The sequence below is a fragment of the Henckelia pumila genome, unplaced genomic scaffold (genome assembly GCF_033568475.1).
Source record: "Henckelia pumila isolate YLH828 unplaced genomic scaffold, ASM3356847v2 CTG_461:::fragment_3, whole genome shotgun sequence".
Lineage (NCBI taxonomy): Eukaryota > Viridiplantae > Streptophyta > Magnoliopsida > Lamiales > Gesneriaceae > Henckelia > Henckelia pumila.
In genome coordinates this window covers 367,433-394,267 of record NW_027331831.1, presented here as the reverse complement: position 1 = coordinate 394,267, position 26,835 = coordinate 367,433, and the positions used below count along the sequence as shown (strand labels likewise).

General features: G+C 34.8%; 3 protein-coding genes across 4 annotated transcripts; all 3 read left to right on the top strand.

The window, feature by feature from the left end:
• Positions 1–2,900: 2,900 nt before the first annotated feature.
• On the top strand, positions 2,901–3,374 carry LOC140871405 (uncharacterized). Its single transcript, XM_073273905.1, has one exon. It carries the CDS (start codon positions 2,901–2,903, stop codon positions 3,372–3,374), a length of 474 nt encoding a protein of 157 aa, XP_073130006.1.
• A 5,766-nt stretch (positions 3,375–9,140) lies between these two features.
• Positions 9,141–12,542, top strand: LOC140871802 (uncharacterized). Its single transcript, XM_073274522.1, has 3 exons — positions 9,141–10,416; positions 11,099–11,444; positions 12,122–12,542. The coding sequence occupies exons 1-3, from the start codon at positions 9,269–9,271 to the stop codon at positions 12,383–12,385; spliced, it is 1,758 nt and encodes a 585-aa protein (XP_073130623.1). The 5' UTR covers positions 9,141–9,268; the 3' UTR covers positions 12,386–12,542.
• Positions 12,543–20,222: 7,680 nt separating this feature from the next.
• On the top strand, positions 20,223–23,444 carry LOC140872137 (rac-like GTP-binding protein 5). Of its 2 annotated transcripts, none has more exons than XM_073274901.1 (8): positions 20,223–20,363; positions 20,483–20,728; positions 21,140–21,227; positions 21,306–21,415; positions 21,788–21,851; positions 22,656–22,720; positions 22,882–22,947; positions 23,055–23,444. In XM_073274901.1, the coding sequence occupies exons 2-8, from the start codon at positions 20,630–20,632 to the stop codon at positions 23,157–23,159; spliced, it is 597 nt and encodes a 198-aa protein (XP_073131002.1). In that variant the 5' UTR covers positions 20,223–20,363; positions 20,483–20,629; the 3' UTR covers positions 23,160–23,444. The 2 variants fall into 2 exon arrangements, with proteins under 2 accessions (XP_073131002.1, XP_073131003.1); XM_073274902.1 differs by having other exon boundaries at positions 20,241–20,363; positions 20,480–20,728.
• Positions 23,445–26,835: the final 3,391 nt, after the last annotated feature.

Here is a 26,835-nt window from a genome sequence, read left to right as displayed (position 1 = left end):
GAGAGCCCAAACCCCTGCCCAAGCCCATACCGTCTCCTAACTCACCACCAAACCCATCTGTCAATCACCATATTCGGTGTAGACTATAGAAACAGCCAAACCCAGCCCACACGAACACTCCATCACCACCTTCAATCGAGAAATCATACCCACGGAGCAAGCTCTCAACATTCACAGAAACTCCTAATCGGCACAGCGCTCATGAGTAACCTTACCCAAAACGCGACCCGAGAGCTAAGAGCAGCACAAAAAAGGTGCTAGCTGGTTTGGAAAACGTCAACCCATGCCGGAATTGCAGCAACCTCAAAGAACAGGGCTTCAGAGGAGTATTTATTTTTTTCCGACCCATTTTCCACGGTGACCAAATCAATGAGAGTTGGTGAAGCCACAAATCTCACAGAAGAAACAAGAATGCATATGCATATGAGCAGAAACAAGAATAAGGAAAGAGGGAATAAGGAGGCCGAAAAAACATATATACAAACATGTGTGTATATGTAAACGAAGTAGCATATAAAAAATTATTGTAGATTGGGAGAGATATATTGCTTGTAGATCTGGCAAGAGTATGAATCTGTCTCCATGACCCCTAAACAATCTGCAGTGCCTCCACCTTTGGTGGTAGATGTGAGATGAATGAGCAAAAAAATTTCAACTGAAATGTGACTTCCTGGAAGTAGGGAATGACAATTGTTGAGGATTAAACTTGAGACTTTTATTGATATTTTCTCCCTTGTGTGTGTGCATACTATTTTGTCATTTATTTCTCTATCAAATACTTCATTTTTGTACGACTATTTTGTTATATGATCGATCTAACTTGGTTATGCTATGTCATATCCGGGGTAAAATTGTTATTCATTCTCTTGTTTGAAAGCAATATCATATTCAACACATCTTTTTAAACTGCTTCGACGTCATCACTCATCATTTTTTGGGTCGCCAATTAGTTTTATTTTTTAGTTGTCCTCTCACTTTTTAAATTATTGCATACCCAAGTATTCGCATTTTAAATTTTTTTATTTTACTGATTGAACGGACACTACACTACACGCACAAATACGCATGCCAGACATAAAAAAAAGTGATGAACGATTTTTTCCTAAATTTAACCAGTCGAACACGAATGGAACATGGCTGTGACACATTTCAAGATACGTTTGGGCTTAATTACAAAAAAATAAAAAGTTTCAGAGTTAAATTGAGAAATAATAAATCTATGAGGTAATTAATAAATAAATAAATTAAATGAATTTGGCTTCAACATCACTCGAACTTTTATCCTTTTCTTCCCATTAAGGTTAATGGAAGATAAATGTAACACTCGGAATCTACAACCAGATATTCAGAACTGGTTTGTAAATGTGTTGGCTGCAGAAAAAAAAACTCCGATTTGCCTCGCAAAATGAGGAAGACAACAAAATAATATTATTTTGACATGCAAATAAGTATCACCGAAATCATCTCATGTTATGATTCAAACTTGGGTAAAAACCTCAAGAAATTGAGGTCACCCTACCTAGTTTAGATGTAAAATGCGAAAGGGTCTTTTTTGTTCCAGGTAATAATTTTTTTTTCCTTTTTGTCCTTTAAAGAGGTTCCATGCATGTAAAAGTTTTGGTTATGTTTGAACATGTACTTATAAAACATTTTTTATAAAAGTGTTTTTTAAAAACTTTTTTATAAAATGTTTTAAAAGTTTTTTTAAGGATAAATATGTGTTTGAACAATTATTCTATAAAAACATTTTAATATTTCAAAAGTAATGATTTTCATCTTTGTCATTCATAGTTTCATTCTAAACACATCTTTCAATCGCCTCTTAAAACTATACTTGGAGAGATATTGTTTTATAACCTAAAAACTATACTCCACAATCCATACATAGATTGATCCCTACCATACACCATTGCATACTTAAAGTTCTCATAGGATTTAGGCAATGCATTGAGCAAGATGAGGGCCTTGTACTCCTCATCTAGTTTTACCTCCACATTTTCCAAGTCATCCAAGATTTTGATGAACTCATTTATCTGGTTTTCGATGTTTTTTCCATCTTGAATCTTGAAGGAGTATAACCTTTGTTTTATGCATTGGAAATTGATTTATAAATGCTATTTAGTTTCAACCACACAGCACAAGCCGATTTCTCCCTTGCCACTTCTCTCAGTGGCTTGTCACCTAGACATAGTATGATCGCACACTGTGCCTTCTCCAAGATGTCTTTCTTACATTTGTCTTTCAAGGAAGATGACATTTCATATTTAACGCTCCTTCAAGTCCCTGTTGAACCAAGATTGCCCTCATCTTGATCCTCCACAAATCAAAGTCATTATTTCCCGTGAATTTTTTTATATCGAATTTCATCGTTCCCATCATGTTTTTCTCTTCCCACAGATGGCGCCACTTGCTGGGATCAACACAAGGGATTCTATTCTATTATCTGTTAGAATATTATTTATTATTTATTGTAGGGCTATTTTAGTCTTTTGCTTCTTTACTCTAGATATATATTTTACTCTCTTTGACTTTGTATTTTTGTACTTTTCAGAGCAATGCATCGTATCAATGGCTTTTGCAAAACCCTTGCCCCTTCCTCTGTATAATTTTTTTATTTGCTCTTCTATGGTCTCTTATATATTTATTGTGTAATTGTATCATGGTATCAGAGAGGATCCTTTTACCTCTGATTTCTACAGCCAGTTAGTTGGAGGGTTTGGGGAAGACCTGGGATTCCTTTGAGCGGACTGCTCGATTTCTGTTAGCACATCGTGAAGGCTTCTTGGCTAGGTTCTGGTATTTCAGTTTTTCATCTTCTTTTGGTGCCTGCTTTTTTTGCTGGATCGATTGGGTGTTTCTTTGACTCATTTGGGTGATTTTTATTTTGCTATCTGTTGTCTATGGCTACCGAAAGAGATTATTCATTGCAGTCAATTAGTGTTAAATTAGATGGAAAAAATTATGCTTATTGGAGTTATGTGATGAAAAACTTCTTGAAAGGAAAAAAAATGTGGGGCTATGTAGCTGGAACAAAAAACAAACCTGAAGATCAAAAGGATGGGAAATTTGAGGAACAATTGGACGCTTGGGAGGTGAACAATTCGAAGATTATAACTTGGATTAATAATTCGGTTGAGAGCTCGATAGGTATTCAATTGGCAAAATATGAAATGGCCGAAGAGGTTTGGGATCACTTACAGCGGCTATATACACAATCCAACTTTGCAAAACAATATCAATTGGAAATTGATATTAGAGCACTCCAACAAAAGAGTATGAGCATTCAGAAATTCTATTCCGCTATGACCAATCTTTGGGATCAATTGGCACTTACTGAATCATTGGAATTACAAGCTTTTTTTTCCCTATATTGATCGAAGGGAGCAGCAAAGATTGGTTCAGTTTTTTATGGCTCTTCGTGATGAATTTGAAACATTGCGTGGGAAAATTTTGCATCGTACTCCTCTGCCTTCTGTTGATTCTGTCGTTAATGAATTATTAGCTGAGGAGATACGTCATAAGTCACATGCAGGGAAAGGAGTTCTTCCTTTACCAGATCCTACTGTTTTAGCAGTCCCTAACCGTGCACCATCTTCTTATCAGAACAAGTCCAACACAAGAGTTGCAATTGATACATGCAGTTACTACAAAGACAAAGGCCATTGGAAGGCTCAATGTCCAGAATTGTTGAATAAATCTGTGCCACAACAAAGACAATTTCAGCCTCCAAAATTTCAATCACCTCAGTTCCATCCATCTCAAAAACAGACGTATAGGCCATCACAGTCCAGTGCTGTAGCAATTACACCTTTACTAGCCAATCCTACAATGGAATCTCTTGCTGATCAATTTCAGAAGTTCCTCGCTACTCAGCCACAAGTCATGTATGCTTCAGGTTTGTCAGCATCAAGTACTTCAGGTATATCACCTCCAATTTGGGTCCTAGACTCTGGAGCTTCTAATCACATGTCTCTTGCCTCATCTTTTTTTATTTCTATATCACCCACAGATTATGTCTCTGTCATAACTGTTGATGGCACTCCATTGCCCTTAGCTGGTGTTGGCTCTGTTGTCGCGTCTCATATGTTTCTCCCTAGTGTTTACCATATTCCTCAACTTACATTGAATCTTGTATCTGTTGGACAATTGTGTGATTCAGGTTACTTAGTTTCATTCTCTTCTACCTCTTGTTATGTACAGGATCCACATTCTCAGAAGCTGATTGGGACAGGCCGTAGGAAAGGTGGACTGTATATTTTGGATGAACTAAAAGTACCAAAAATTGCAGCCTCTAGTGTTGATTTTTCTTCTTTTCGTTTGAGTCCTTCTTCATCAAATTGTTATCTTTGGCATTCTCGTTTAGGTCATGTTTCTTTGCCTCGTTTGAAGTACTTGGCTTCTACGGGCGCATTAGGAGAGTTGAAAACTCATGAAATCTCTGATTGTAGTGGTTGCAAACTGGCAAAATTTTCTACTCTCCCTTTTAATAGAAGTATTTCTCATACCACTGCACCTTTTGATTTAATTCATTCTGATGTGTGGGGTCCTTCCCCAATTGTTACAAAAGGTGGATCTCGATATTATGTTTCATTTATCGATGATTATACACGTTATTGTTGGGTCTATCTCATGAAACATCGTTCTGAATTTCTAGGCATTTATTATGTCTTTCGAGCTCTTGTCAAAACACAAAATTCAGCAGTCATAAAAAGTTTTAGATGTGACTTGGGTGGAGAATATACTTCGACACAATTCAAAGAATTTCTTGCTTCAGACGGAACAATATATCAAACTTCTTGCACAGATACACCTCAGCAAAATGACGTTGCTGAAAGAAAACATAGACATATTGTTGAAACTGCCCGTTCTCTTTTATTCTCTGCCTATGTTCCTCATGAATTTTGGGGGGAGGTTGTTCTTACTGTTGTTCACATTATTAATAAGATACCATCATCTCATACCTCAGGTATTTCACCTTTTGAAAAGCTTTATGGTCATGCTCCTGAATATTCTTCCCTTCGGGTATTTGGTTGTACATGTTTTGTTCTTCGTCCTCATGCAGAACGTAACAAACTATCTCCTCGCTCAGCTCTTTGTGTCTTCTTAGGGTATGGTGCTGGTCAAAAAGGGTATCACTGTTTTGATCCCGACAATCGAAAGCTATATGTATCTCGTCATGTTTTCTTCCTTGAACATATTCCTTTCTTTTCAATTCCTGCCAGTACTCACAACCTGTCAAAATCTGATCTTGTTCATATAGACCCCTTCTCTGAGGAATCAGATAATAGTGTTTCTGCAGATACTGACATTTTGATCCCTGAAGTTGTACCGTCTCTACATCCTACGGCTGAACCAACGCCTCCTGAGCCACTGGATTCTGTTTCTCGTTCTTCTCAGCGTACTCGTAAGTCAACACAATTACCAGATTTTGTTTATTCTTCCTATTCACCATCTTTTTCATCCTTTTTAACATCTCTTCACACTCTTTCTGAGCCTCTTTCTTATAAAGAAGCAGCACTTGATCCTCTTTGGCAACAGGTTATGGCTGAGGAACTCTTTGCATTATCAAAAACTCATACTTGGGACTTAGTACCTCTCCCACCAGGGAAAAACGCTATTGGATCTCGTTGGGTTTATAAGATTAAAACTAAATCGGATGGTTCAGTTGAGCGTTATAAAGCCAGGTTAGTTGCCAAAGGTTTCTCTCAAAAATGTGGTCTAGATTATGATGAAACATTTGCCCCTGTTGCAAAAATGACTACTGTTCGTACACTTATTGTTGTTGCATCGATTCGACATTGGCATATATCTCAGATGGATGTTAAAAATGCATTCTTAAAAGGTGATCTTCAAGAGGAAGTTTACATGGTCCCTCCTCCGGGTGTTTCACATAACCCTGGTGAAGTTTGCATGCTTAAGAAATCATTATACGGCCTAAAACAAGCTCCTCGAGCTTGGTTTGAAAAATTCTCTGACTTGGATTTCACCCTAGCAATCATGACACAGCTCTTTTTGTTAAATGCACACCTGCTGGTCGTATCCTGCTATCTTTGTATGTTGATGATATGATTATTATATGATGTGGATGGAATTAAAATGTTGAAATATGAGTTGGCTGATCGTTTTGAAATGAAGGATTTGGGCGCTTTGCGATATTTCATAGGTATTGAGGTGGCATCTTCCCCTAAAGGTTACCTTCTTTCACAATCCAAATATGCAATTGATATTATTGAACGTGCCCGTCTTACTGATACAAAAACAATGGCCACTCCTCTTGAGATTAATGTGAAATATTCATCTTCAGATGGTACACCTTTACAAGATCCTACTTTATATTGTACCATTGTTGGTAGCTTGGTTTATTTAACTATTACACGTCCAGATATTGCTTATGTTGTTCATATTGTCAGCCAATTTGTCTTTTCTCCTACTACTGTCAATTGGGCAGCTGTACTTCGCATTCTCCGCTACCTTCGAGGAACTCTCTTCCAAAGCCTTTTGCTCTCATCCTCTTCGATATTAGAGCTGCGTGCATATACGGATGCTGATTGGGCCAGTGATCCAGTTGATCGCAAATCTGTCACTGGATTTTGCATATTTCTTGGGGACTCTCTCATTTCTTGGAAGAGTAAAAAACAAAACGTTATCTCTCGATCTTCCACAGAAGCAGAGTATAGAGCCATGGCCTCTACTACCACTGAAATTGTTTGGCTGCGATGGTTACTAGCTGATATGGGAGTCGTTCTTTTTCATCCTACTCCTCTCCATTGTGACAACAAAAGTGCTATTCATATTGTGCACAACTCAGTTTTTCATGAACGGACTAAGCATATCGAGATTGACTGTCATGTTACTCGTCATCATCTTCAACACGGCACAATTTCCTTGCCGTTTGTTCCTTCTTCCTCTCAGATTGCTGACTTGTTCACTAAATCTCACCCGCTTCCGCGTTTCAATTTTTTAGTTGGCAAACTCTCGATGCTTTTTGTTACCGCATCGTCAGTTTGAGGGGAGATGTTAGAATATTATTTATTATTTATTGTAAGGCTATTTTAGTCTTTTGCTTCTTTACTCTAGATATATATTTTACTCTCTTTGACTTTGTATTTTTGTACTTTTCAGAGCAATGCATCGTATCAATGGCTTTTGCAAAATCCTTGCCCCTTCCTTTGTATAATTTCTTTATTTGCTTTTCTATGGTCTCTTATATATTTATTGTGTAATTGTATCATTATCAACACTCACATATAATCATCACAACTCCAACTAATTTCCAGAATCTACCAATTTAACTCCAGTCACTATTCAAGAGAATAACAATGCCAGACTAAGAAATCAATTTTAGAGAAAATTAAAGAACACATTATATATGTGGTTCGGCAATCCAAATGCCTACATCCACGGGAGTCGCCAATTTCATTCAAGAAGATTCAAGTTTTTCTTGTACAACTGTAGATCCAAGAACAAATGAAAGATTCAATCGATTACAGATGGAGAATTCCTAACTTTCGTTCCTCCATATGTTAGCACTTTCTCTCAATCTTCAACACTGCAATTTGTTTTTGCCTTGAATTTTTTTCCTCTTGATCTATTTTCTTTGCTTTCTAAGAGTTTTTTTTTTCTTTCATGTTTTTCTTTTCCCTCACCGATGTAAACCCCTGGTAGTTAAGCTGTCCAACGGCTACTTTGAATTTGGGCTTTTGTATACTTAAATCCTTATTGGACCTATACCCAAGTCATGACCACTAACTTAAACTCTGCCCAATATGCTTGTAGGCTTTGATTGCTACGCATATGACAACTTGATGAAAAACCCTTTTCAATTAACGTCATACATTAATCATAATCATACTAGAATTCAACAAAACCAACCACATAAAATATATAGAATTGGATCCCGACGGTGGGATGCCCATAGTAGGAGATGCTAGAGGGAAAACGATGTCATTTGACTCCCGCAGCACAAACAATTTTCTTCTTCTTCTTTTTAAAGTCTATTTAAACTCATCCTTCTCCTCCTCACCACATTTTTGGGTTTTTGTTTCTCTCTTTTTGATTTTTTAAAGTGTTAAGATTCTTTTGTTTTTTTAAAATATATATATTATCTTGTCGAATTATCTTGTATCATTTTTTTTCTTCTTACAATTTATATTTTTATATTATATAATAATGGACCAACCTAATAAATATGTTAATATGGAAACAAAAATAAATAATATTATCTGTTTTTATTTCAACTAGAATCACAACCTTAAGAAGACTTTTGCTATGTCGGAGTTTGTGCTTCAGAAATTCAAAGAGTTTTGAAGGCACACGTGATTTCAGATATTATTATTCATGAGCATATATAAATTGATCAATAATATAGCTCATAATGTTGTGTATTTAGTTTTTCCTTCCGTTTATTTTTTGTTGGGTGAGTTGTGAGTTTTCATTTTGATTGATTAAGTTTGTATCAAATGATTCTTCTCAATAAATGACAAGTTTACCAAAAACGAAAAAAGAAATTTACTGGGAAAATTCGACTTTTAGTTGGTGAACATGCAATAAAGAGAGGAATATAATTGATTAAAAATTGTTGTCACCTAAAACTAATTGGTTCAATCAACTACCGATCAATTGACTTTAGAATCCCAATTCACAAATCTTGGTGGCTAAAGTTTTTCTTTCTTTCATTTTTCTTTGTTTTTTTTCTATAGAAAAAAAACAAAGAAAAATGAAAGAAAGAAAAACTTTAGCCACCAAGATTTGTGAATTGGGATTCTAAAGTCAATTGATCGGTAGTTGATTGAACCAATTAGTTTTAGAAAAAAAACAAGGTAAATTTATTTCTAGCATAAAAAATGTATGTCTCACGTGTAATGACGTAATCCGTCAAAAAATTGAATTCGATCAATATTTATAATAAAAAATTATTTTTAACATAAAAATAATATTTATTGTTAAAAATAATATTTATTTATCAATAATGTCAAATAAAAGATTCATTTTATAAATTTAATTTTAAAATCATTTCATAACAGATTTTGTGAAAACAAATATTGGGTTTTAATAAATAAAAAATAAAAAATTCAACGAGTTTTCTTTTTCTAAGTTAGCAAAATTTATAAACAAATCTCCAACATTTGCCAAGCCTTTAACAATTCACAGATTATCGTAAACCGACCAAGCAATCAAGATTCGCAATTCCCAGCTCAGAAAAATTAGTCAAAACTCACCATCACCTTCTCTAGCGTAACCACCACTTCCGCCGCCCCTACGCCGCCCAATGGACGGCGGCGAGGACCCAAGCAAGCTGGCTTCCACCCTCCACGAACCCACCACCACTCAGCCACTCCTTTCCCACCAATTCCCTTCACTCGAACCCTCCGCCGCTTCGATTTCTGAAACTGAAGAAGACCAAGCTCAGTACCTTCAGATCTCTTACAATTACGGCCCTCGCTCTTTTAAAGATTTGCCTTTCCTTATTCTCTTTTGTGTTCTTGTTCTCTGCACTTTTGGCTTCGGAATTTTCGCAGCTATTAACAGAAATCCCCACCGTTACCAAGTTTCCTCTTTTGTTTTCAACACCACCTTATCCTCTTGCACCATTCAGGATTTCGGCTTTCCCTTTTCTTTGAATTCTACGGTGTGGAATCTTTTCAGTTCAGCGTTTGGTAACAACCCCACTTCTTTGATTGCCTCACAATCGAATCTTTCTGAGAGTGTGCATGGAAATTCCCCTGCTGTTTACAACACTTATTTGAACTCCTTACGATCAAGTGTTTTGAATAGCTTGATATGGACTCTCGTAATCACCCTAATTTTAAGCTTGCCTTTTGTGTTGTTAGTGCTTTTGCTGCTTAAACGCTACACAAAACAGATAGTGTATGCTTCGCTTCCATTCTTTGTGATAGTCCCAATTTTCATCAATGTTTATTGGTTTGTTGCTTGCACTGTGAGCTCCAGATGTAGTGATGCTTTTCCCTTATCTTATCGAATCTTAGTCCTCATTTTTGCGTTCTTGATAATTGGGGTAATCGTGTGGATATTCATAGTAAACTGGCATAGAGTTGAGTTAACAGTGAATATCATCGGCGTGGCTGCTAATGCACTGTCAAGTAACTTGGGATTGTTTGGAGTTCTCCCATCCCTTACTTTGGGGTTATTTGTGTACTGTGTGCCCATAGTTTTTTTCTTGATATACTCGAGCAAGAATGGGAAAATTGTGCCTAAAGAAGAGGATGGGGAATACTCTTGTGTTTGGAAACAGGATGGATGGGTGCCTGCGTATTATACGTTGGCAATCTTGACCATGCTCTGGTCTGCCGCAGCAATGGTGGAAGCTCAGGTATATGTGATCAGTGGAACTATAGCTCAGTGGTACTTCTCAAAGGATGAGGCGCGGCCGAAGCGTGCAATAAGAAGTTCGTTGAGGTGTTTACTTTTGCTACTTGTTTAAATTCAGTGAAATGTGCTCTACAAATTTATGTGTCATGGTGTGCTATGCTTGGTTGACATGCTACCTTTTTCTTGCTATGAACTAAAAGTAATGGCCAAAGATCATGCAGGCTGCTGGTTATATTCCTATATTCTTTTAAGTTGCTGTGTTTTTGAGGGTTATAAATACATAGTTAATGTGAATGAATATAAGATTTGGTCTGGTCTTGGTGATGGTTTATAGAGTGGAAACTTGTGAGGCTGGTTTAATTCTTGTTTCAAGCTTATTCTTGATGAGCTACTAGAAAAGATATTAGGATGAAGGGTGGTATTATAGACATTGCTGCTACTCGTGCAAATAAGGCTGAGCTAACCGTATCGCAAGCGGCAAGTGCCTTATTGATATCTCTTAATTGTAGTAAGCATAATACTGTTGTCCAAGCTCCACTGATAAACCAAACAAAATAGGAAATTTGAGGGCATTACTATCTTCCTCATTCTCACAAATCAAGGTGTTGCTAGGATTTGATGCATAGAAATACCATGGATTCAAACCTCTTGATAAATTGAAGCCAAATATCCTTTGTGTTTGTGCCTCAAATAATCTTTTTTTCTTTTTGTAAACACAGCTGCAGCGCTTGTTGTCTTTGTGCCATGACTCTTCCTTTTATCATTGCAGAAATGCATTTGGCCACTCCTTTGGCACAATATGTTTCTCAGGATTGATTTTCGGCGCAGTTCGTGTTGTCCGCTCTATGGTTGATAATGCTAGGCAAGAAGAGACATCAGGAATTGTAAATGTCATTCTACGATGCTGTGTCAGTTTCCTGATGTCAGCAATCGATTTTCTGAACAAGTTCACTACAAACTTTGCAGCCATAACTGGCGAAGCATATTGCAAAGCCGCAAGAATGACTTACGAACTTCTCAAACGCAATCTTCTTTCTGCAGTATTTGTTGAAACCGTTTCTACGCGAATTCTAGCTGGAATTATCCTCGTGCTATCTGCAATCTACACAATAGTGGTTAGTGTAAACTGTTACCATCCACATTGAGTGCATTTGGATGAGAAGAAAAATGCTGCGTTTAATTTTTTTTTCTTTGAATATTGTTTCGTGAGATTTTTTGTTTTTGTTTTCTCCAAGAAAGCTAATTTAAAAACTGTTTCAACTATTACAGCCAAATGTGAAGCTATTTATACTTTTCAGAGAAACTCAAGTAGCACGGTTCAATAAATCAACGTTTTAAGCTAAATGTTTTTGTATCAAACTTGCCCTTGCTCAATATGGACAGCTGCCTTTAGTAAGCTACTCCTTGTGAGCAAGTTCATGGATGAAGAAGAGAGATATATATTCGCTGATTTGAACTTCCCCAGACCTTATTTTACACTAGGGGTAATTGCATACACGACCCATGTGAAATATCGAGATTGCTAAAAACGCTCTGTGAAAAAAGAACGATTTATTAGATCCCTTTAATCTTGAGTACATACGTTCTCATGCTTTCAAATTTTGAGCACACAACCATTTGTCCGTACGTGTTTTCAGGAGTATTTGTGCTCAAAATTTCAAATCACAAGGGGTTAATTGTAATATGTAGTTTTTAGCGATCTCATAATTTCACCGGAGTAATATATGCAATTATTCTTTACACTATCTATACCTCCAGGTTGATCCTAATCAATTGTTGTCTGAATTTTCAGGTTTGTGTGATATTGAAAGCTGGAGTTCATCTTGGGGATGATGCCTACTTTGTTGCTGTTATGGCCTGGATACTGTTGATCGTGATTCTTGGCTACTTCGTGCACGTTTTGGACAATGTTATCGATACAGTGTATGTTTGCTATGCTATCGACCGGGACCGAGGGGAGGTCTCGAAACAGGAAGTCCACGATGTTTATGTTCATCTCCCAATCAGCAGAAGTCATAGAGCAGGTTTTCCTGTAAGAGCTCCTCATGTCGTGTAAAAATTTCCTCTTGCAATATTAGTCTGCTGTGTTGTACTGTCTGTAATTGGTTTTTGGAGGTGTAGTTGCCTTATTGCAAATTGTGGATGATCTGAGGTTCTTTTTTTTGTCTTGTACCCGGATTTGTTCAATAAAAAGTCATTTTGCAGATTTTGCAGTAGTTGGTTGTCATGAACTTATCATGTATATATATATAGATACATATCATGAATGGCACCATAAATATATGGTTGACGGATTTGATCGAAACCATCCTTGATGACGGATGGACTATATTCGGGTCGCGCAGCATCTCGGGACATTGTTATTTTGTGACAAGATCCGTGGAAAATGTTTCTTTGAGCTACTGTGTGTTGAGTTGCATTCAGTTCTCTTGGGATTATATAATGCGAGGAGAAAGAATAGATGCCAAGCAACATATCACATATTTGTTTTGCCGTTTCCTTGAACAAGTATATATATTCTGGCAAAACTAAATGCAAACAATTAAACAAATGTTATTATTTCTTGATTGCATATGCTTCTACGCTTGTTAAAAAGGTGTATTTGTTTTAATACAAACAAATTGTCGCGAGTAATTTTTGCTTAAAAGGCAAGAATTAGGTCATGCTCAAGTATCCACCTAGCATGGGTCCGGATTTGTGTAGATAAAGAATTAATTTAAAATTAGCGAGTGTACCAAATTTAAATAAATTAAATCATACAAAAATTTCAATATATTTTTGGAAACAATATTGATATTTGATACTTTCAATTCAGTTTCAGTTAGTATGACGACATCAATTTCAATATTAATTATAGAACTAAGCACTTATTAGGATAATTATCTTGGGATGATTTCAATTTTACTATCAAATTATATTGGGTTGTTACTATTTCGGTCTATATTCTTTACAACGTGGAAAAAAAAATATCGAACTTATGATTTCAGACAGACATTCTTAGGGTGCAGGATATCTGTGTGATCACTAAAACTCGATAGTTTTTTTTTCACCACTAAAATCCGGTATCGTGTGTGCGCGCACACACACATATATATATATAACAATAATTCAAATTGACTTTGATAATTAAAAACATGATATTTTTTTTTAAATATCTCATAAAATTTAATGTCATAGAAAAATTCTATAACTGTTAAGAGCCAATATATTTAACCGTGAATCAAGTTTTTAAAAAGCAATTAGGCATGACAAGTCGTCATAGCCAAGTTTCAAACTTTACAAAATTAAATTGGTTTAAAACGAACTAATTTTTACCCTAAAAAAAACGAACTAATTTAAGCGTATAAAAATGTTTCAAATTTTTATTATATTTTTTTACTATTTTAAAATCAAACTATAGATGAAATGGCATATAGAACGTTCGATTTAATTTTAATTTAATTTTAAATAAATAAATATTCAAGTTCTGAGAACAGAAATTTTTTTAAAATTGTAATAATTAATAGTTTCCTACAAATCTACAAGTTCTATCATATCAATTAGTGTATCATATCTTTTTTATACAAGTATTGGTTACTTTTTATTTGTTTTTTTTTTAAATATTTTTTGTTCTAAAACATAAATAAAACCTTGTGAAACAATGTTGAATCTATAAACAGGATGATCAATCGAGATTAAGGTTCCGTTTGGACATATATTTAAAAACGTTTTTACTGTTTTATTAGTGAAAAAAAAACTTAAAGTATATGTTTGAATAAATTTTTCGTAAAATATTTTTTATAAAATATTCTCTAGATATAGTTTTAAAGAACAATTGAGATATGTTTTTAGATGTTTTTATAATAAAACTATGGAAGACAAATATGAACAACATTAATAATTTTATAGAATAGTTGTCCAAAAACAGTTTTATTCTTAAAACAACTATTAAAACATTTTATAAAAAAATTTTAAAAAACATTTTTATAAAAATATTTTATAAGTATATGTTCAAATAATTTTATAAAATAGTTGAAACCATGTTAAACACGGATTAAACTAGATTTTTTTTATTTTTAACATTGAATCAATTTACTTTGAACAACAATAAAAGAAAATAATGCTAAAGATATGGTATGACCCTCATATAAATGCGATCAATTTACATGACAACATAATATTTCATTATTTTCTAAAACTTTGATATTGTTGTGAAAAAGTAAAAATTTACGGTAAAAAGTAAATACTCCAAAACTCAAAATATATCAAACTCTACACTTTATAATATTTTTCTCTCAACTCAATTGTATTTTTCATCACAAATGAAGACCTATTTATAGATCCACATTTGAGATTAGTCCAAAAATTAATACATCATCATCTACATCATCACACACTAATTTTCCACATTTTACAACTCAATATTCAACATTCAATATTCAATATTCAATATTCAACATAATAATAATAATATATTTTTCAACACTCCCCCTTGTGATGATGATCGTGATATGATGAATGTCTTCATTACGTGTTTTATACTGCCTCGTTAAAAACCTTACTAGAAAAAACCCAGTGGGATAAAAACCATAGTAAGAAAAAAAATGCAGTCACGTAAACTCTCCCTTCATGTTAACATGAGTGATTCTTCACATATTCAGTAGATTGCGCATCCTAATGTTGTATATATGTTTTCTGAATATCGTCGTGGGAAGTGCCTTTGTGAAGAGATCTGATGAGTTCTCACTTGATTGAATGTAACAGATATCAATATCTTTATTCTTCTCAAGCTCTTGAGTGTAGGCAAAGAATTTTGGGGGGATATGTTTGGTTCTGTCACTTTTGATGTATCATTCTTTCATTTGAGCAATACATGCAGCATTATCTTCATATAGTGTCACAGGTTTCTTGTCTACTGTCAATCCACACGATATTTGAATATGTTTGGTCATTGACTTTAACCATACACATTTACGACTTGCTTCATGTAATGCAATAATCTCGGCGTGATTTGATGAAGTTGTTACGAGTGTTTGTTTCTGTGAACGCCAAGAAATTGCGGTGCCTCCACGAGTAAATACATATCCGGTTTGGGAACGTGCCTTATGTGGATCAGATAAATATCCAACATTAGCATAACCAATGATACTTTGATTGATGTTTTTTGAGTACAAAAGTCACAAATCTGTCGTTCCTCGTAGATAATGAAATATATGTTTAATTCCGTTCCAGTACCTCTTTGTTGGATATGAACTGAATCTTGCCAATAAATTTACAACAAAAGATATATCAAGTCTAGTGCAATTTGCAAGATACATAAAGGCACCAATGACACTTAGATATGGTACTTCTGGACCAAGAATAACTTCATCATCTTCACATGAACGAAATGGATCCTTTTCTATGTTTATTGATCTTACAACCATTAGAGTACTTAATGGATTTGATTTATCCATATTAAAACGTTTAAGGATCTTTTCTGTATAATTTGTCTGGTTAACAAAAATTCCACATTCTTTTTGTTCGATTTTCAAACCTAGACAATACTTGGTTTTTCCAAGATCCTTCATTTCGAATTCTTCCTTCAAGTACATCATAACTTCTTGAATTTTTTTATTCGTTCCAATGATGTTTAAATCATCAACATATACAACAATAATTACACATCCGGATGTTGTTTTCTTGATGAAAACACAAGGGCATATTGGATCATTTACATATCCATTTTTCATCAAGTGCTCACTTAGCCGATTATACCACATTCGGCCGGATTGCTTTAACCCATATAATGATCTTTGCAATTTTACAGAATAAAATTCTCTGGGTTTTGAACTTTGTGCTTCAGGCATCTTAAATCCTTCATGGATTTTCATGTATATATCACTATCAAGTGATCCGTATAAGTAAGCTATAACAACATCCATAAGACACATTTCCAAATTTTCAGACACTGCCAAACTAATCAAATATCGAAACGTAATTGCATCCATAACAGGAGAATACGTTTTTTCATAATCAATTCCAGGCCTTTGAGAAAAACCTTGTGCAACAAGTCTAGCTTTATATCTGACTATTTCATTTTTCTCATTTCGCTTTCGAATAAAAACCCATTTGTATCCAACAGGTTTTACACCTTCAGGTGTGAGGACTATAGGTCCAAAAATATTACGTTTATTCAGCGAATCCAATTCAATATGGATGACATATTTTCATTTGGCCCAATCATGACGAGTTTACATTCATCAAAAGATTTTGGTTCATGATCCTCATTTTCATTTATGATGTCACAAGCCACATTATAAGAAAATACCTCATCAATATATTCTATGTCTTTTCGGTTCCATATTTTTCCAGTATTAATATAATTGATAGAGATTTCACGATTCTCGCCAGTTTATGGTTCTGACAGAATATTTTCATCATCAGGTGTTTATTCTGAAACACCATTTTCTATTTTATGATCATCGTGCTTCTCTATGCCTTTTCTTTTCCGATGATTTTTATCCTTGGAACCGACTGGCCTTCCACGCTTCAAGCGTTTTATGACATCATGAGTGTTTTCAATTTGTTTATTTGGAATTTCAATTCGAGCAGGGGCATTTACAGCATGTATATATGATTTTGTTATCCCTTTTGTGTCTGCAAATGCATCTGGCATTTGATTTGCAATTCTTTGCGAATGCACAATTTTTTGTACATTTTTCTCACATTGTTTGGTCCTTGGATCCAAATGTAACAATGATGGTACATACCATATGATTTCTTTTTCGATGTGTTTCTTTTCTCCCCCTAACATTGGGAAGATTTCTTCATTAAAATGATAATCAGCAAAGCGTGCTGTAAACACATCGCCTGTCTGAGACTCAAGATATCGAATGATTGATGGGCTATCATAACCGATATAAGTACCGATTTTTCTTTGAGAACCAATTTTTGATCGTTGAGGTGGTGCAATAGGCACATACACCATACATCCAAAAATTCTCAGATGAGAAATATTTGGTTCTTTACCAAATGCAAGCTGCAATGGGGAGAATTTATGATATGCACTTGGTCTGATGCGAATTAATGCCGCAGCATGTAAAATTGCATGTCCCCATATAGAAATAGGGATTTTTGTTTTCATAATCATTGGTCTAGCAATCAGTTGTAGACGTTTAATCAATGATTCAACTAATCCATTTTGTGTATGAACATGAGCAACAGGATGTTCAACAGTAATTCCCATTGACATACAATAGTCATTGAAAGTTTGGGAAGTAAATTCTCCAGCATTATCAAGTCTTATTTTTTTGATTGTATAATCGGGAAATTATTTTCGCAATTTTATTATTTGATCCATTAATCTTGTAAATGCCACATTTCGAGTTGAAAATAAGCATACATGTGACCATCTGCTAGAAGCATCGATCAATACCATAAAGTATCGAAATGGTCCATATGGTGGATGAATTGGCCCACAAATATCATCCTGAATACGTTCAAGAAATATGAGTGATTCTGTTTGGATTTTAGCTGGCGATGGTCTTATAATAAGTTTTCCAAGAGAACATGCTTTACATTGAAACTTATTATTCTGAAAGATCTTCTGGTCTTTCAATGGATGACCATGTGTATTTTCAATAATTCTTCGCATCATTATTGAACCAGGATGTCCCAATCGATCATGTCAATTGGTTAATATTGAAGAACTATTAACCACCATATTTGATTCGATTGGCCTTATATGTGTATAATACAATCCAGTAGGGAGGATTGATAATTTTTCAACCACATATTTCTTTTCTGATTTATATGTGGTAAGACACATATATTTATGATTTTTATCAGTTATCGTCTCAGTATCATACCCATGAGAATATATGTCATTAAAACTCAACAAATTTCTTTTTGATCCGGGTGAATATAAAGCATCATTTATCAAAAATTTTGTACCATTAGGTAACAAAAAATGTGCTTTTCCACAACCTTCAATCAAGTCTACAGGACCTGATATTGTATTCACCATTATTTTTGTTGGTTTTAATTCCAAGAAATATCTTTTATCTCGGAGAATAGTGTGCGTTGTACCACTATCGAGTATGCAAACTTTCATGAGATTATTTCCTTGTTTAGTTTTGCTCATACCGTTTTCCATTTTGAACTTCAAAAGAAATTATGCAATAAAGAAAATCAAGGATAATATATATATATGCAAAATATAGCATGTTTCATAAGAATGCATGAAAAATATAGCATGTTACATTTCAGTCCCACCAATATATTAATCAATGTTCTCGAAATCATTTGAAAAATCGGCAGCATTGAAATAAGTTGAACCACTTAAATGGTTACTGTTTTCAACAAAATTGGTCTCTTTTCTTTCCCCTTTATCGATACTTTAAAGAGCTTACATAAGTGCTCAGGGGTATGTGACTAATGTCTTGGAGTATCACATTTATAACAAACACTATCATATCTTTTTGAGTGATTTTTATTTTTACTCATATTTTCATGTTGCCTTTTTGGGTGGTTCGTGACGTTCTTTTGAGATTAGTTATTGAAGTAACTATCTCGATTATTTTCATTTTCACGGCCGTGACCACGACCGCGATCATTTCTACGTCCACGTTCATAACCACATCCTCGGCCTCAACCAAAATCTAGTTTATGCCTTTGATTTTGGTTTTCATTTTTACTTACGACATTTTCTTCTGGAAATGCCGTAGATACATTGGGTCGGGATTTATGATTTCTCATTAACAATTCTCTGTTCTTTTCTAGTGATATCGAGAGCAACGAATTTATGCTTTGCCAAATTTGACATGGTGGTAGTAGAAAAATAACAATGCATTTAAAAGTTAATTTTCATTAATATGACAATACAAAATAATGGATAAACGATGAGTACAAGTATGTTTAAAAATAGATGAAAAGTGTGCGGTGGATAATCGCCGGTGAGTACAAGACTCGTGAGCATGGTGATCATAATCGTTATGAAAAATAGCCTAAGAAATGCCATCATCTTCATCTTCGAAAAAACCGAGGAGAAAATATTTTGAGAGAAAGAGTGAATTTTGGTGTGATTGAAAATGAGTTTGAGTGAACATATGTATAGGGAAAAAACTAGCCGTTTTGTTACCGTTTGTGACCGTTGGGGGTAAGGAAAAAAATCGAGTATGTGTTGAATAAAAATTCGTGATAATCATGCGATAAATATAATGATAATCATAATTAAATAATTATGTATATCATATCACATTATTATAAGGTCGGTGTCCTAGACAACCTCTTATATAATAACATGAAATTATATATTGATATAGTTAGTATATATACATAATAAATATATATCATATCACGTTATTGTTTAAAAACCTTAGAGACTTTTATACTTGTTGTATCCCTTACTGGGAGTGTGGGATGTCGTCTTATCATCCTCCCAGGATTTATAACAAGTTTTTAAAAACTAATTTTTTTTTATCATTTCTGATAATAACATGATATTATATATTAAATATATACATAACAAATAAATAAACAATAAAATAAATATTCTTACTTTTGTTATCTTTTTCTTGTTTTTTGGAGCTTGGAAAAATATGGAGGACTTTCGAGCGATCGTGCTGATAACGTGTTGTGAAAAAGTAAAAATTTACGGTAAAAAGTAAATACTCCAAAACTCAAAATATATCAAACTCTACATCATCACACACTAATTTTCCACATTTTATAACTCAATATTCAACATTTAATATTTAATATTCAACATAATAATAATAATATATTTTTCAACAGATATTATCCAACTTGAATATATATCAAATTAATTAGAAAAAAATCGTACAAACATGCAACATGTGCGTCGATTCATTAATATATATATATAAATAAATCCTATATATATACGTGTATGGAATCAAATGATTTGGTTCCATGTGTCATTAGGCGCAGCTGGCTTTTAGCTGGCGAAAGCTCAACCTTTTCTCTACCTACTGTTTCTTTCTCACTCACTCCCATTTCCTATAAAATCTTCCAGTTTTCTACTAAATCTTCCACGATTCTCTCTCTAGCAGGTGGGTGTGAATTTAACTGTATATGTTTATCGTAGCATATGAATTTTTTTTTTTGGGTTAAAACTTTGAAATCACGGTTATTGTTGCTTAGTTTTGAAGATTTCCTGTTTTTCCAGCAGTTAATCGCGGAAGTTGAAGTGGGTGTGTTGGGAACTACTTCACGTTGCGGAGAATTGCCGGTTTGATCTGTGTGGAGTGGATAATTTGGGAGAGATATAGGCTGAGTTGGATAGTTTGCGAGTGGGAGAGGAGCCGCCGGCGTGGAGATGAGTGCGTCGAGGTTTATAAAGTGTGTGACTGTCGGAGATGGTGCCGTGGGTAAAACTTGCCTGCTCATTTCTTACACCAGCAACACCTTTCCTACTGTAAGTTACTGTCTGTTGTAGTTGATTCTTTCTTTTTCATATGTTTTGCCATTTTTTGTTGTTCTGTTTTTTGTTCAGTGTAGAAATTGAATGGAAATTTGGGATTTTTTGGGGGTTTTGTTTTATGGAGTTCTTGCATATCGTTGGGCTTGTTTGTCTACTAAATTAAATATTGAGAATCTTGAATTTTCCCGTTTCTTTTTTCAAAATATTGTCTTGTGGTATTTGTGGAGGAGTTGTTTACCGATCTCATGGAACTAGTAGATTAGCTGATTTTCTGATTTGATGAGGCTCTTGTTTATGCGCCTGTGGAAGGAGAGGCGTCTTGTTCTGGAGAACTTTCTTGTGGAAGAAAGTGCTTCCTTGACACCTTTTCCGTGTTTTGATATCTTGTATTGTTAAAATAAACAGGATTACGTCCCAACTGTGTTTGACAATTTTAGTGCCAATGTTGTGGTGGATGGAAGCACTGTGAATTTAGGATTGTGGGATACTGCAGGTGCATTAGTTCTTCATTCTTTTTTTGTTTATTTATTAATCAAAATGGAACAGAGAGTCATTTTAAGTTGTTGTGCAGGCCAGGAGGATTACAATAGATTAAGACCATTGAGTTACCGTGGAGCTGATGTCTTTATTCTTTCATTTTCCCTTATTAGCAAGGCCAGCTTCGAGAATATCTCCAAGAAGGTGAGGCTTACTTTTCTGTACTGGATTAAATATTGCCCTTTCTATTTTTCACTTTTCCCTTTCCTTTCTTTTTGTTGCTTTGACAATTCATTAAGAAGGGAAATGGAAAATGAGAAGTTTGTGAATGATTTCGTTGAATTCCACTCCAGCTAAGCCAGATATGAATACACTTTCACGCTTGCCCCGAATTGACTTGGCCCAACCTGTAATCCCAATTCAATGGCCTATTGTCCTGCCATTCAATCAAATAGATCCCTAATTTTTTCAGAATCTTTATATTTCTACGTAAATGTTGCCCACGAATCTTAAGTCTGATGTCGATTAGAACTATCTCATCGCCAGTTGTTCTGATGTGTTTCGATTTCTGTTCAGTGGGTACCTGAATTGAGGCATTATGCTCCTGGAGTTCCAATAATTCTCGTTGGAACAAAGCTTGGTATAGGATTTCATCCTCTTTCTCTTTTGATGCATGGAATTATCTGACTGAATTTATTGCATAATGTTCCTTTCAAGTTTCTACCTGGCAATATTTTAGGGATCACATTGATGCTATTATTTGAAAATGCCTCGTTCTCATGCTGCATATCATGTGATTGTGAACATACCTCCCCTCACTATCATGCTTGTGTCCTATCTATCATGCTTGTGTCCTATCGTTTTGGTCCTCAGATTTGTGCTATTATACTACATGCTCCTGACTTTCAAACGATAGTTTCATATTGGTAAAAAGTGATATTGAAAGCTTATGCATACTCTCTGTGTCTCTCATCCTTGGCATTTGGAGAAAAAAACATTAACAGGTAGACATAGAAGCTTTTGTCTCTTTAATATCATAAATGGATGTTTGAAATTGATTTTGCTACTGTTAATACCCTACTCAACTCATGCACTTTATATGTTAATGAGAATATTGGCAGCAAAAGTGCCTATCCCACTTAGTCTTGGAAATGATGTATGGGATTAGCTGCACAAGAATTTAAGAATCTCTCTCTTTTTTTTTCCCCTTAATTCTTTCTAGTAATCATGTAGCTAGTGTCACAATTTTATTAGTTTTGCAAGTCACCTGGAATAAGATGCCATTTATATATTTCCCATGGATATTGCACCGAATCATGTCAACGTGTAGGTTTGTAAAATAATAAACCAAGAAACAAGCTGCTTTTAATTTTTTTATTCCTCTTCTTATTGATGTATTATTTTGGTCTCTTGGTGCAAATTACTCTTATTCATTTCCTTCCAGATCTTCGTGAGGATAAGCAGTTCTTCGTAGATCACCCAGGAGCAGTTCCCATCATGACTGCACAGGTAAACGGTAAATTAATATCATGATTAACATGACCCTTTTCCATTGTTTGATTATGCGTGACAAAACTCAAATCAAGGCCAGCTTTGGCCTCGTGCTCATCATCTTGAGGTTGAGTTGTTTGTCTTCTCACAGAAACTCAATTTGTGTTTATCTTCTGAAGGGAGAGGAGCTGAGGAAGTTGATTGGAGCAATTGCTTATATTGAATGTAGTGCTAAAACACAACAGGTGATAAATTTACTTTGCAAAAACCCCCCCTTTTTTTTCCGCCTAAGGAGTTTTTTGTCTCCTATCTTTGCCCGTATTTTTCCATAATCTCCTACAAACTATTGCAGAATGTGAAAGCAGTGTTTGATGCAGCTATAAAAGTCGTCCTGCAGCCACCAAAGCAAAAGAAGAAAAAGAAGAAGAAGGGTCATAAAGCTTGCAATATATTGTGAAATGCTCAAACAAATAATAAAAGTGGGAAGAGACACCGTGTAAGTTACACAGCGCTCATACTTTCGTCAAGGAAGCAGTAGCCTTTGTGTTGTAATCTCCAGTTACTGTACTGGATACTGCATCGAATCATTGATCAAATAGGCTGTTGCTCGTGTATGTTCTATGGATTTTAAGCATAGGCGATATGATTTGTGTTTGTATAGTGTAAAAGAGCTCGTGTTTATATGAAACCTAGTTTAGTTGTTGAAAGCAGGGAGAGGGGAGGTGGGGAGATATCCATATTCACGGCAAAATGAATTCGCTTAATTGGTCCTAGTATTGTTTTCAGCTGTCATTGTTCTAATATTTTGCTACCCCGTAAAATATGACGGTACCAACATGATCTCATAGGAGATGAGGTGGTTCTCTCATACTCTATTAATTTTTACACTTCACTGTATGAGTTATAGACCGTTCGCTGGTCTTCTTCTTCAAATCTGATGACAACTGCAGCAGTCCGTAGACTGTGTGTATGCTTGATCCAGCAAAACGATAAGCTCCACAAAGTGAGACGCCTATAGAAGTGTAGCTAATGTAATGATCAACGGCATTGCCTTTTACGCTGGTTCAAAAGACAACTGAGCATGAGTAGTCAAACTCACAACCTTGGCTATCTCCGGAATCGGTATTTCATATGTGGACTTGGCCATGCTATTGCCAAATGGTCAATACATGCAGCCATATGAAACAAGCATGGTTGAGAATTAAATGTTCTAGTAGGATTCGCATAACGAACTCCTTTTTTCCTATTATCCGTTAGATAATTCCATCAAACGTCGTGCAACTACTCATACAGCGACGGCGTTTCAAGGGCGTGCCAATTTTCTCGGTCAGGGAGGGAGAAATCTCACGGTCTCGGTCTTGACAATAAACAGTAAGATGTAACAAAGGGCAGTCACCGCCTTCTCCGATGACTTGGGTTACTCAGGGATGTACATCAGTGAGATCGATCAAATCCATATTGGAAATGTATGGTGGAGTACTGGAGCTAGCATTCATGCAAATAGGGCAGCAAAACAAATTAAGTAGCTCACACACTCGTCGCTTTTGCTTCTTCTTTACCGACACTTTTTCCTTGAGTGCCTAGAGATTTTCTTTTTTGAATGAATTTGTAATAAACTATTTTACATGTTCTCAATAAGATTTTACAAGTTTTATTAAAAAAAAAATTAATTAATATAAGTATTCTAACTTTAGGTTATGAATTGTTATTGTTAGGATTAGAAACATTAATCGCTTGAATTAATTTTGATAATATTCACCCAAATATAACAAGTACAGATATATTAAATTGTTTTCATTGATATCTTAATTAATTAAATATTAATTTGCCACTGTTGATAATCTATTTTTCAATTATTGTATTATGTATTTATTTTATCTATTAGGTATTAATATTTATCACCTTGAAGGTATACTATCTGTAGGATTTATATGTGTCTGTATAGAGCGTAGTTTGTGAGAAATTATGAGTGGAATATATAGAGAAGAAAATGAGAGGACAATTTGTTTGTGTGTGGCGAATGATCCCGACTACCAAAAGTATGACAATTAATAAGAAGTTATTTATTCAACATACAGATCTCCTGATTGATAATTGGTTGGTATATAATAATATTCTCATAGATTTCATGACCAAATTAATATCGAGATATTACCTTTCTAATATAGGAGTTAAGATTTATTTTTTATAGGATCGGTTGGAGGTTGAAAGTCTAAAGATTAGAACTCAATGTTAGCGATTGACTTCTTACTTTCTTGAACAGTCGCTAATGTAAGTTGACAAACAAATGCAATGTGCGAAAAATGCTAACAAACAGATTATAAACACTGAAAAAGATTTAAATGCGAAACTGAATGAATGAAGTAAACTGAAATGAAAGACACAACCGAATGTTTCTGGATGTTCGGGGATTTCAATACTCCTACGTCACCCCTTCTTTCTCCTCGTATTCAGTATTTGCGAGAGCTTTCCTCAACTGATCGATGAGTCTATTTATAGGCTTGGGTGCCAACAGTCATAATTCTCTGCTGCAATAATACAATTTGAGTGCGAGGCTGTTGTTGCAGAATATCAGTGTACGAAAGACTTTATCTGCTGAGGTAAACTGTGTGTCAACTGAATATACTCTGACTGTTGATAAACTAATTGTGCGAACTTCATATGACTCAAAGTAGTTTGGATGTAATAGCAGTTCAGCAACTTGAGTACTCAGTTTGGGTAAGTAAACTGTTGTAAATTTTAGCAGCTGAGCATATGAACAGTTTACTTAGCCACTTTAGTTCCACGATGCTAGCAGTTTACTGGCTAAATGCACTTTAGTGATGTGATTGACAAATGTACACACAAATACCGAAACTTAAGATCTCCAACAATTTCTCCCTTTTCGGTGTTTGACAAAAATTAGATTCGTCAAAACTTAGCTTTTGTGTTGTCGAATTTAGTCAATGTATTTTTAGTATTGAACTAAAAAGTTGACTTAAACTGTTAATTGAACCGTTATTTGTTTTTTCCTTTCTGACAAACACAATATGTATGAAAAATAATTATTTTGTCAGAAAAAAAAAGATGTCATTAAATAATGATAATTCAACAAACATGTGTAGATAAAATAAGCAAAGTGAATTTCTATTGTTGACTTGGATAATGACGATGAGTATTGTGTGCTCGACTGATAGAAGATGATCTGCTAAACTGGTCCTGATGGTCATCTCTCAACTGAGTGCTTGGAGATCTGTCTTGATTGTTTAGAATATGTTGAGTAAGAGAGGAAAGAGACTCCATTTGGTTGGTCATAACATGAAAGTTATTAGCCAATAATTTTTCTTCAATGAAGTCAAAACTGTTGGGTTGAAGTGTTTTCAAATCTGTCTACATAACCAAATCCAGCCCAAAGAGTTGTTGGGGACTTGGGCCGTGAACTTATTTACTTTCCCTGTCCAAGAAGGCGAGTAGCTCATGGGCCTAAATCAAGCCCATGTACAAGTAATGACGGAAGGGGCCTCGGTCCAATATGAGCTAGCCGTTGGGAGTTGAGAACCCCCCCTTACCATCGTTCTGTTGGAGTCGGTTATCGAAAACATGGGGAATAACTGAGAAGATGTGAAAACTCGAGACAAACAACAAGATCCTGAGTTCAAGATTCAAGAGAGAGAGTTTGAGTGCAGAGAAGAAGGAATCGAGAAAGATCATTGAAGAGTGCTCAATCTGTGAGCTTGGAATTCATCTGTAAAGTTTCTTGTTCTTTCTGCTTGATTGCAAGCTCTTGATTTGTAAAAAGGAACTCATCCAGTAATCAATAAGACTGACTACCCCGTGGAATGATGTAGGCATTCTTGCCGAACCACGTAAATCTTGCTTTGTTCGATAGATTGATTCCTGTTTCTGTCCTTGATTAATATGCTCGAAAGCTAGTTGTGATTCTGAATTGGTTAAGTTGATTGCTGGTGAACTGCATTAGTTTGTTGTTTGAATTTCATTGAGAAGTATAACAAAAACTATGGAAGTAATAAAAAAAGTTAGCAGCAAGATTTTTCTTCAATGAAGTCAAAACTATGGAATAATATTATAGAGTATATATCCACAACCTCACTTTTATTTAGTGCTGAATTTAGAACTCAAATGTTACATATAGG